Genomic DNA, 13497 nt, shown 5'->3' with positions numbered 1-13497 from the left:
TGGGTTCGTTATCTACTAATATTTCCAAACTTTGCTTTTTGATTCCAGTAAGGGTTGGTTACTATTCTTACTTTTGTTTCTGGTTTTTGGTCTTCGGATTTTGGAATAATTTTTCATGTCGTACTTTGGCAAATGCTCTTTTAGGATCAACGTAACAAACATGTAAAATGCACATCCACATTCATATCCATGTATCTTTGAGATATCACATTAATAGCAAATAACGCCTTTCTGGTATGGTTGTTAGTCCGTTTCTGAACCCAAACTGACTATCACCTATTCCTCCTTACAGTTTTTTTTACTTCATCGATCATGTATTATTTTGAAAAATAATTTGAGAATATGATTAAGTAATGATATCGTTTTGTATTTACTGCATTTTTTAACGTTTGTACGCAAACGGTGGAGAGTAACCATAGTTTCGGTAGGTATGTATAGTTTTTTGTATTTTGAGTTAACCAAGAAAGTCAACTATCCTAAGGTTTCACCATTTTATGTATTGTACGCCTCGTACTGGGTTTTCTTTTGCTAATGATTTTCTACATATATGTATATTAATATCAAAATGTTTTTACTGGTTCCGTACCTATTTCAGCAATAATTATAAAATTTTCTAAGCAATGTAGGAATGTATGTAGTGAGCGAAGGTGAAAAATATGATATGATTTTATTTTTTAGTTTGTTCTTGATTTTACCCGTATCTACTCTATTATCCTAGTTAATTCCTCTACGTTGACATAATTTTCAACATTCGTCTATTCTAGGATTGGATCCGCATACCACAAAAAGGTTTATGAATAGCAAGCTGAAAATTTGTTAGTAGTTCAACGGTGTCTAGTCGGACAAACTTTGATGTCTGGGAACACTGGAACAGGGAAAGTTTGAATTGTGGAACGTGATTTTAATTGTGGAACTTGTCATCTTGACAAGTTTAGGATTGTGAAAACTAGCAGGTTGTTTTTAAGTTTATTCTGTAGCAAACTTTATGTTATAATCCCGTAAAGTGAGGCAGGCTACTTTGTGACACATATGGTTACTTTGTGACAGTGGCCTCTAAAGTTAAACTTATTAACTTGGCCGAGCCATTATAAATGCTGGAATAATTAAAATGTTTTATGTATTTCAATATTAGACTATGTTCATTATCTAGGGGACAATAACCAAAGTTCTTAGTGCAACTTCGCTCGTCATGACACAGCTGATTTGATCATCGTCAAAACAGGTGATTTTAGTTTAGCGCGCAAACTTTGACTTGCCTAGAAGAATTTTTAGAAGATATTTCTACCAAAGTAAATTTATATCTTAACACTATATGTTGCCTACATTTAATATTAAAATGTTGTCTGTACAAAATATACGGGTGTTTCTTTGTGTCACAGTTAGAATTTCATATAAATATCTCAGAAAATTTACTTGTCACAAAGAACCCCCCACTTCTATAATATATAGCGCATTATAGTTTTAACTGAACATAGAGGAAAGATTGAGCTTTTAGGTGGTATTTTTAAAATTATAATACATCGAAAGTGTACGTAATATATCATCAGAAAACCTAAAAAAGTGTCACAAAGTAGCTTCATTTTACGGTATATGAAAAAATGTTTGTCCTAAAAATATGTTGAGCATTTTAATAAGTCCGACACGTAGAACATGTTAAACGAGAGGAATTGTGTTGGTGATAAAAAATAGCAGTCTGATTTTTGGGTGAGAGTTTAATAAAAGGGTAACACATAATTTGAAATTTCTATCCGACTAAATATATGGGATATTTTCGTAGTCTGACGTTCGAAACCTGTAACCTGTTCCACAATCAAAACTTCCCCTGTTCCAGTGTTCCCATAAATTTAAGTTTGTCCAACTAGACACCGTTAAGCTACTAATAGTTTTTAGCTTGCAATTAATTAACTTTTTGTTGGAACGCGAGATCCAGGCCTACTCCATTTATTCATCTGCTTGCTTATTTTGATCAGCTCATTATTTTGAGATTGGAATATTGTCATTTATTGTTGTAATTGTTTCAGCCAATACACACTAATTAGATTAATTTATTTACTGAGATAAGCTTATAACGACAATGATATTAAAATGTAATCAAAAATCAATATTTTTGATGCCAGGATGTCAAATAAATAAGTTTATTTGGTCTATTAAATAGTCCGGTTTCTGAGGCTGATCTAGTAAGAAAAAAATTTTTGATTCGTTTTTTTTGCAGATTCCTGTTCAAATTAAACCAATGTGAGGGGTGTCTGACGAAATTATTGGACAAAAATTGTTCAAACAATTTTTTTTAAATACAATTGTACAAAATAGTACAAGAACAAACAATTTTTCGATATTAGAATAATAAACTCCTTAATCACGCGCATTTCGATTATTGAGCTACAATCCCTTCGCAAGAAAACCACCCCATCTTCCCGGCTTAAAGAATTGTACTTACAATGAATTAAATTAATTATTTGGCGACTACATATCGTTTAAATGCGCTCGCAAAATACGCGCATTTAGATAATTGAATTGCAATTTCTATTGTATAGTGCAGTCACTGAAGGTAAATATCAACTATTACCTTGGATTTAAGTGAACTTCCATCGATTTTCACGAAAATTGGTGAGTGGTTGTTAGAGAATACCTCAAGAGACAAAAGTGAAAATTTTATTTTTTTAGGTTAACTCCGTTAATTTTTGACTCCGGTGATATCAGGTTCATCCACAAAGTTGTATTAAATTTAATCTTTAAAAGCACTTATTTTTTTAAGATAAAAGGTTACAGGGCCCCGGTTAGCTTGTTCTGGCAATAAAATCTAGGCTTTAAACTTTCTATCTAGGTTATATTCAGTAGCGGCTCGTGGTAATTTAAGGAGGGTGTTCAATTAAAGAATGTAATTATAAGAAAGGTGAATACGCGCCGCAGGCGAAAAATTTTTGGGGCCTCGCCAAAAGATGTTCTGTAAAATGAAACCTATCTTTGACCCGATTAGTCAGGATGTCACAAACTTGCTTCTTCGGTGGTGAAGGTGGAGGCAGAAGTTACGAATAATGAAATGGCTTTGTCAAAACTGTTTAAAAATCCGTTTATTTTAACGGCATCCAAAGACCGAGATTGAAATTATAGTTTTATTCTTTGAAAATACTAAACATGGAAAACAAAATAAAGAATGTAGTTTATCACACCCACATAATCACTAAGTTTTTCTATATTGTTCAACTTTAAAACAATGTTTAGACTTTTTGTTTCTTATTGCACATTCTTGTACCAAGTTTATCTCCGGCCAAGTTAGTCCATTCTTTTCATAAGAAGTCGATTTTCAAAACTATTTGCATTTTCTTTTATAAACTTCACTGAATAAGGCTCCACCCTCCTAAAAAAACTACCTACCAATATTTTATTTAATAAAATCCTACAACAGAAAATGCCAAACTGTGAATCGAAACGCTTCGCCCGGTCTATGCGTGCAGTGCACAAATGGTCTATGTTTTAAGATAGGAGAATCCCTGGTTCACGGATTAAAGAGCTCTCGTTCTTCTATTCTATAGGGTTACTGTATAGTGGCTGGGTTCAATTTGAATTCTGAACTTACCACGTGCATCTAGCGTAGCGGTGTTGTTCAAACAAATTATGTGATTAATAAATAAATAAAATTATATTTTAATGATACTATGATATTTATGAGATTTAAGAAAAAAATATTTTAATGATATTTACGAGATTTTTAAAAATATGTATTTTAATGAAATTTCATTGGGTGTTCACTGCACAAGTGAACCAATGGAGAAACCGCCCCTGGTTATATTGTGTCTTACAAAAATAAAAATCAAGTAAAACATTTGCTAACAAAAAAATTCTAATTTCTTTGTTTATCATTTTTTACGTGTATCGAGTATTTTTGGAGTTATTATCAAAAGAAAATAATTTACGAAAATTTGAAAAATTCTGTTTTTTTTAATCATATATTTCTTCAAAAATATGCAATCTACAACGGCCAGAATGTTTGAGCTCATTAGATACTTATGTCAAAGTAAAGAAACTCTCACAGGAATTACTAAATTTTTTTAATTTTTGTGGAAATGACGTATATTTTATTTTTTACTATTTCCTAAAAAATTCGAAAAGGTCATTTATTTTCATTGTAACTTGCTTTTCTGATGCTATTAACTTCGTCCGTAGATCAATTGTTAGATATACCTGAGTACCTTGACAAGCGTAGATATATTAAAATATATTTTATAAAATGCATAATTTTTCCGTTATTTAAGCTTGAATACTTAGATTTGAGGTCTCGTCGAAAAGAAAAATATACATTTAATTACCTATAGGTAACTCACTTTGAATTAATAATAAAAGGTTTTTCAAAGCTTCAATTTTGGTAATGAAAACTTTTTGTAAAGACTTATAGTTGAGTTATTTATGGATAACCTCTCTAACATGCATTTTTTAACGAAAATTAAAATCTTTGATCTTTAATAACTCAAAAAGTATTGATTTATTTTAATAACTTCATATAACAAATTTTGCTTAGAATTTGTCCCTCTCTCGATTTGTGAAGTTATTTTTAATAAATTAATTTTCACCCCCGAGAAGGGGTGGTACCCACACCTCAGGGTTTTCTTTCTTGGACTGTCCTCTAACGACTTACCAATTTTCGTGAAAATCGATGGAGGTTCACGGAAATCGAAGGTAATAGTTGTTTTTTACCTTCAGTGTATTTTGCGAGCTAATAAATTATTTAATGATATGCAGCTGTAGTCCATTAAAATGTTACATTTTTTAGGCCATATCTTGCATTTGTTGGAGGAGTCAATTTTATTTTTTTAATGTGTAGGGAAGATCAGTAGAAGCTTAAGTTCAAGTTTTTGGGGTCGCCACCCTTGTCCCCGGTCGCCATCTTGGAAAAGGGATGCAAAGGGGTTTCGCGCTATATCTCGTAAACTACCAACCGTACGGAAAATATAATAAAACATAAAATGTAGCAAATTAAATTTTCTACAACTTTGTTTCTATTAGTTTTTATCGTCAAGTGACCAACAAAAAAGATATAAATAAAAATAAGTAAACATTTTTTAACAAGTTTCCTTTTGGAGGTTATAACTTTTTTCAGTTCATTTTACAATAAAATAACATTATAGCAATTTTGTAGAGGGTTTTTAGAGAACAATTTTCACTATAAAGTTGTTTAATTCTATTTATTTATCTAGGTTTTACAGCGCTCCAAACTTGACCAAATTCTCGAATGCTCACAGGGATACAATAAAAACAAAACGTTAGGCTTACTTTTCTATCTTAATATTTTTTTATTTATACAGTTTATTATGATTTTAACATTCCTATGCTATTATTATTCTATTTTTGACCTTTCTCCCCACTATAAAACTTAAAACCCTAATAGAGAAAAGGCCCAAGAAGTTGTTTGAGGACAAATTCGTCGGTTCAGAAGAAGAATTTGATTTTTACAATTGGCATAATCTCATTTTTGTAGATAGCTGATTACTGCCGTCCTCCATTCTTTATGTATCTATTGTTTCTTCCATGTTAATCTAATTATCTTATTTAACAATACAACTTCTTTTTGTCAATTACAACTTCTGTCTGTCTGTCTGTGAACACAACTCCTCCGTCATTATACCACGAAGAATGACAAATGCGGTCTTGCGGAGATTTCCATGTACCATATACAGGGACTTTTAAATAAGTATGACAAACTTTAAGCGGTAATTGAAAAAATAATGACAGCTTGCTCGAAAAACGCATGTCTTCGTTCCCGAGTTACGGGGTGTCGAAATTCTTATTACAAACTGACAATTTATTTTATGGTCTAAAACCGGTTGAAATATGCAAATAAAATTTGGTGGGTTTTAAGAGGCATTTTTGACATACAATAAAAGATTTTAAAAGTCCACGAGAAAAAAAAATTCTCTAGTTGGCTGTATACCATTTATTACAAAAAACCATAAAATCCTTTATAAAAGTTATATTTGTTAAAATCTCTATACAGGGCTACATCACAGAACAGAACTAATTTTCAATCGGTTGACCGATCATCATCAGTGTTAACGTGAATCTAACATGCTAACCACCAAAGTATGTAAAAAATATTTGGGTAAAAACCCTTTACAATTAATCCGTCATAGGAACATAGAATTAAAATGTGAAATTAAACATGGATGTTTAAAATATCCAATGTTTCGTGCTCTACGTACCACTGAGCTCGAATCTGACTTGTTCACATCATGACTGTATGGTAGCAAGTCTGAATTTGTAGCAAAGGACTTTAGGTCTGAATTTTTTTAAATAAAAAAATAGTACGCCACTGAGATATTTTAAACTAAAAATCATTTTTGAATTCCTCCTTTAATTTGTGACAAAAATCTATCTTTCAACATGTAGCGTTTACACAGGTGAACTATATAGTATTCTGTTGGCATTTCAATGCATCTCCCATCAAAACAGACATGTTGCCATTTGTACGGATTCCCTTTCATCTATCCATTCAATCAATACAATTTTTACTGACCATCCATTGGTTCAAAACATTCATGACCTCTTCCTAAATCTCTCTGCTCAAGATGTAACAGTCTCTCTCATATGGCTACCTTCTCATACTGGAATTACTGGTAATGAAACAGCAGATCATTTTGCCAAAGAAGCTACCAACCTCAATACCGGAATCACTACAATTCAACTAGCTAGCGATCTCAAACTCGTTTTCAAAAAGTCAGTAAATGATGCCTGGCAAAACTTATGGCAACAGAGTAAAACAACTCTACACGAACTCCAACCATATATTGGTCATTTCTCCTTGGACTTTCTAACTAGAAGAGAAGCATCGATTATCAGAAGACTTCGAATTAACCACACCAAACTTACCCATGGTTTCTTGATGTCCTCAGAAACTCGTCCAACTTGCCTCCATTGCAATGTTTTCCTGACTGTGAAACACGTCCTCACCGAATGTAACTCTTTCACCAACCTGTATACATCACTTGATATGAAATCTGCTGTTAAAGAAATGCTCAACAGCCCTACAGAGATCATGAAAACTATATCGTTTTTAAAAACTACTCAGCTATACAAGAAGATTTAATACCATAGTCATTAGTTAAAGTTATATAATTGTTATATGTTTTCGTTATTTAATTATGTATTTAATGTTAGTGTTCTTGTACCAATGGCCATAGTTGTCGAGGTACTTTATGTAAATAAAAAAAAAAAAATCTATCTTTCCTTTTTTTATGCGATGCGCCGTTTTCATTCAAAAATTAAACATGCCAATACTTACAAAGTTATTCGAAATAAGTTTCTATACATTCATATACATTCATACATTATTCACATAATATAGGAATAAATAAATTAAAGGGTACCCTCTCTACCTCCCAGAATTAATTTCTTTTCCTTTTTTAAGTTCTATCTGGTTAAAAAATAAAAGTCAGCGTAATTTTAACTCATTAACCCCTTCCCCCTCACCCCGCCTTCAAAAACGTAATTTTTCAGAATTAGATTCGGATTACTAAGGATCGAAAACATGGATTCAAATGGTTTTCGTCTTCTCTGTCAATTTTGAGCAGTTGAGAATATTTCAATGGAATATTACTCCATTAAAATGTTACATTTTTTAAACCGTACCTTGCATTTCTTAGAGGAGTCAATTTTATTATTTTAATCTGTAGGGGGTTCAGTAGAAGCTTAAATTCAAGTTTTTCGGGTCGCCACCCTTGTCCCCCGGCCGCCATCTTGGAAATGGGGTGCAAAGGAGTTTCGCGCTATATCTCGTAAACTACCAACCCTACGGAAAATCTAATTAAACATAAAAAGTAGCAAATTAAATTTTATACAATTTTGTTTCTATTACTTTTTATCGTCAAGTGGCCAACAAAAAAGATATAAACAAAAATATGTAAAATTTTTTTAACAAGTTTCCTTTTGGAGGTTATAACTTTTTTCAGTTCATTTTAAAGTAAAATAACATTTTAGCAATTTTGTAGAGGGTTTTTCAGCAAACAATTTTCACTACTAAGTTGTTTAATTCTATTTATTTATATAGGTTTTACAGCGCTCCAAACTTGACCAGATTCTCGAATGCTCATAGGGATACAATAAAAACAAAAGTTAGGCTTACTTTCTATCTATATATATTTTTTATTCATACAATTTATTATGATTTTAACATTCCTATGCTATTATTAATCTGTTTTTGACCTTTCTTCCCATTATAAAACTTATAACCCTAAGCATATCGATGGCTTTTTGACAAAACATCGTAACCGACAAAACGCAAATTTTACAGGAGGCGACTTTTTCTTCTACCGACTTTTCGGTTAATATATAAAATTTTGAAACTGTGATAAATTAGTACATAAAAAAGATAATAATTAAAGAAAAAAAAACTGTAATATAACATTCTTTAATTAAATTATGTAGCATACGATACTTTGTGAGACCTTGTCTGTGTAAATTTTAGTTGAAGCTTGTCGCTTAAGATAAACATCGATAGTTTTAAGGTATCAATTTATAAATGAATATTCATAAATAACGTAAGTATCTTAATAGGAAAAATATTATTCATGACTCATGACAAAAATCGACAAAGAAAAATAAAATTTAATACATATATTAATATGTGACACTCTGATCTTCTTCATCAGTTTCTGCCAATGTGTCAGGAATTTCACTTTTGTAACTTAACTCTTCATATTCTTGCACAAACTCCTGTGGTATGACATGTTTCCGACATAGGTTTATGTGTTTTTAAAACTTAAGATGTAATCTTTAAACTGCACTAAATTATTTTGCGTTAGACATGAAATAAACAACATCTTTTTGAGAAAATTAAGAAAGATAAAACAAATGTAGGTAATACAATAACCGAAAAATATCAGTTAAAAAAATGTTTGTACAAAGTCATCAAAACCTTTTTCTGTACCTACAACTTACCTAAATAATAACAAGCTTAAAAATGTATAAATGTAATTGTTTTTGAGCTCTTAAACAGTAGGTATGTCTGCATAACTTGGAACCTATTGATTACTTTTTATTATTAGTTTAAAAAAACTACTTATCAGATATTAAATTTCATTAATTTCATACGAGGTATGTCAAAAAATGTGAATCTTGTTCAAGAGTAAAGTAGGTAGCTTTATATTTCACAATATCGAAAATTGTTAATAAAAAAAGTTGTTTGAAATTAAAAACTATGTTTCAATGTTCGTTCTATATTGGCTCCCCTACATTTGTTTCAGGTTTCAGTGAACTTACTACGTTGATATATTTACTACTAAGTTGATATATTTTTGTTGCAAATATAATATTTATGATATGTGCACAAGAACAACTAAAAACCATAGGTTACGTCATTACCAAATTAGTAAATTAGACTTCAAATTCTATGAAAAAGACAATAAACCATAAAAACAAGTATTAAAAACTTACCGCATCTATTGAATAAAAGGATTTATAAAAACTACCACTATTTTCGTTTTAAATTGTTGGAGCGAAATAAAATTTCCACTGAATTCTAACACATTTAAGATAACACTGAGTAATCCTAACGGTCATTTTGGTCATTGAATCTTATCGTAAGCGGCAAAATATCCAAACGTAAACGACAAGATTGATGGCGTTTACCATCAACTGTCGGTACTACCTTGGCGTTTACGATACCATAGGCACAAAATGGGTTTGAAATGCGGTGGTTACGATAAACATTAAATTCAATTTTAGACAATTCGGATGTTATTAGGAAAAAATAATTTTTAATTAGCTGTATACTATCGTAAGGAACTATTTAAGATAAAAATCCCATTTTCGGAAAATTGATGCTTACGATGTTTTGTCAAAAACCCGTCGATATATAGAAAAGGCCCAAGAAGTTGTTTGAGGACAAATTTGCCGGTTCAGAAGAAGAATGACGCAACCGCAAAATGCAAAATTCTTAAGAAGAGCAAAAAAACGATTTTTGATATCAAAATCATAAAGTATGATCAAAATTAGCCATTCATACACCGTGGTCAGGATCTCAAGATATAAGCGTTTTTTTTTGGTGTGCGCAGCTTGTCTATGAAGTAGCATAACTTTTCTCCTATTGTATAATTTTTACTTAAAATTTTCCAAAAAACTTCTTCATGAATTATATTTTATTGTTATGTTGGTTAAAATTATAAACTAAAAAGTTTGTCCCTCAACTTTTTTAAGTAAATATGAAACTAACGAAATATGATGACAAAATGTTTAAAAATTAACAACCCCTTTTTCCATGTGTTTAAACATTTCGGACAAATTTCGTTGGTATCAAAATACTTTAAAGATGACTCAGTAAAATTTTCAAAACGAAATATTTACAGCGATTAAAGATACAGCGAGGTAAATTTGAAAAATCATCAAAATTGACTTTTGTCATTTTTGTATAAAATTTGATTTTTGAACATGTTCCACCAACTCTAGATAAAAATAAACTTCATATTCGAATTCAGCGACCTCAAAAACATAAAAATAGACTAAAAATGGTCATTCACCTTAAATTTGATTTTCGTGGTCGGCATGCCGCTCGCTTAATATATAGATAGAAAAGTATTATATTCCTATGAGAATTCGAGAATCTGGTCAAGTTTGGAGCGCTGTAAAACCTGGATAATAAATTAAATTAAACAACTTTATAGTGAAAATTGTTCATTGAAAAATCCTCTACAAAATCGCTATGATGTTATTTTATTGTGAAATGAACGGAAAAAAGTTATAACCTCCAAAAGGAAACTACTTACAAATTTTTTTCTTATTTTTTTTTGTTTTATAACTTTTTTGTTGGTCACTTGATGATAAAAAGTAATAAATATAAAATTATAGGAAATTTAATTTGCTACATTTCATGTGTAATTAACTTTTCTGTAGGATTGCTAGTTTGGGAGATACAGCGCGAAAGCCCTTTGCACCTCTTTTTCCAAGATGGCGGCCTGGGGACAAGGGTCTCAACCCCAAAAACTTGAACTTAAGCTTCTACTGAACCCCCTACACATTAAAAAATAAAATTGACTCCTCTAAGAAATACACACTAAATGTAACATTTCAATGGACTATATATAGGTAGACTCATGCAGTATAATGACAATTTGTACTTATAAAGAAGAAGAATAAACTGCAACATATTAATAACTGTCAAGTACTTTTTGGGAATTTTTCGCTTAAGTACGTACCTATAATATGCATAAGTGTGACAGAGACGCGCTATATAGAGCGGAGCGCGGAGGCGGCCTAATAATCGAGTGAATTCGCATAACTAACAATTAAAAAACAACGGTCTAAATTGAAATATCCTGCCACGATTACTCTTGAGGAACTTGAAAATGAATGTTTAAACTTCAATTTAGGTGCCAAGAAACGTCAAAAATAATAATAATTTACATATGAATTTTTAAGCCTCAAAAATGCGTATTTTTGCATTTTTCAGATTTTAAATGGCTTATAACTTATAACTCGAAAATTATCAATATCTAAAAAAATGACAATAGATATTTTTTGTTTATAATAACCCAAAAAATCTAAAAAATGTTTTTTTGTGCAAAAAAGTGTTTCTTAAACAACAATTTCACCCGCCACCCTTTTATTTAAAGGGGACATTTTTTAACAGTGATCCGCAAAGAAACCGAATTAGAAACATTTTTCATAATATGTGAACGGCCTCAGAAACTGGACTAAAAGAGATATGGCCAAAAATTACTGGCCTATTTTTTATTTGTAGATTTATATGGTTGAAGTAAATCGACTAAAAACAAATAACTGCGTGTTTTTGCTAAAAACAATTTAACAAGCTAGCTGTGTACTTGTTGATATTTAGAGTAGAAATCAGCTGGTACTAAGATAAAATATTATTGTTCTTTCGTTGTTATGTTCGTTTCGATTAATTTAAGTAGAAATAGTTAGTTCCTTAATAATCCTAGGCAATAAAGGCACCACAGAAGTAATAGTTAAAATGTCTAATATTCTTGATGGAACCAAAAATTTAATACTTCGTACTGGGGAAGTAGACTTGTACGATAGAAATGGTAATCTAAAAATCAAGTGTCCATATTGTGTCAGAATATTTATAACAGATCGACAGTTACAAACCCGTGTTAAAGATTACCGTTATTTTCGATGCCTACTTTGTGCTAAATTGTTTAAATGTTTTGTGGAGATAGAGTCTAACGAGAGGATCGTGCATCATCTCAAAATTGAATGTCCATATTGCAATAAACTCTACAGATCAGATGAGCAACTACAGAAACATATTGAATACAAACATAATTTTCAATGAGAATTTTGTGATAATTCGTTTGTATCGTTTGAGAAGATGAAGTCTCACGACATCATCGCACATCTGACAAAGGAATGCCCTTGTTGCGATAAGTTGTACAGGTCAGATGAGCAACTGCAGAAACATATTAAATACACACATAAATATCAGTGCGAATTTTGTGATAAATCGTTTGGATCTTTTGGGGAGGTGGAGTATCACGATAGAAGCGTACATCTAACATTTGAATGTCCATATTGCGATAAACCCTACAGATCAAATAAGGAACTGCGGAAACATATGAGATACAAACATACATTTCAGTGCGAATTTTGTGATAAATCGTTTAGATCTTTTGAGGAGATGGAGTATCACGATAGAGGCATACATCTAACATTTGACTGTCCACATTGCGATAAACCCTACAGATCAAATATGCAACTGCACAAACATATGTCATTCAAACATAAATTTCAGTGTGGATATTGTGATAAATCTTTCTCATCCCTTGAGAAACTAGATAATCACGACAGCAACGTACATTTAACAAATGATTGTCCGAGTTGTGGTCAATTATTCAGAACAGATGTTTTGCTAGACAGACATATGAGAGAATCTCATATATTTCGTTGCCCAAAATGTCCCAAATGGTTTAATTTCAAAGAGGAAAAAATCTTTCATATCAAACAGATGCATTCTTGGAAGTGAGGTATGTCTTTAAATACATTAGTTAACTCAAAATTTATATTATTTTGTTCTTCAGTATTATAAAAAACTATTTAAATCTGATAAAATTAAAAATTTTATTTCAGGTTCGTATGTTTAACAGGCGAGTTTTATTATTGCATGGTATACCTAGTTAAAATTAAAAATAACGAACTAGAGAAAGATTTAGCAGACACAAATGATTTAAAAATGTAATGGAGATTTTAGAAAAATGCAGTAAGTTACTTATAGTTTTCAACTGATAATACAGTTGTTTATTTTGAGGCCAAAAAATTTAAAGTTTTTTTTATAAGTCATAAAAATATTACTTGAGTTTCACTTAATTTTTTCATTATCATTTTGAAACTTTCTTTTTTGTGAAAATTTTATATTAACTACTCTATTTAATGGAAATAAACCATAACATTAATTAAAAAAAATTATATTGTATGTTTTGACTCCACCTTAAAAGTTTTTGTGAAAATACAAATTAAATCGTATAATTTGTATTTTGAGTACGATTTTCGAGGTGA

At 30.8% G+C, this 13497-nt stretch overlaps 1 protein-coding gene across 1 annotated transcript; it reads left to right on the top strand.

Moving 5' to 3' along the window:
* Positions 1-12316: 12316 nt before the first annotated feature.
* On the top strand, positions 12317-12967 carry LOC114326814 (zinc finger protein 878-like). Its single transcript, XM_028275260.2, has one exon. It carries the CDS (start codon positions 12317-12319, stop codon positions 12965-12967), a length of 651 nt encoding a protein of 216 aa, XP_028131061.2.
* The last annotated feature ends 530 nt before the right edge of the window (positions 12968-13497 follow it).

The sequence above is a fragment of the Diabrotica virgifera genome, chromosome 7, assembly GCF_917563875.1.
Source record: "Diabrotica virgifera virgifera chromosome 7, PGI_DIABVI_V3a".
Classification (NCBI taxonomy): Eukaryota; Metazoa; Arthropoda; class Insecta; order Coleoptera; family Chrysomelidae; genus Diabrotica; species Diabrotica virgifera.
This window is presented reverse-complemented; position numbering and strand designations above follow the sequence as displayed.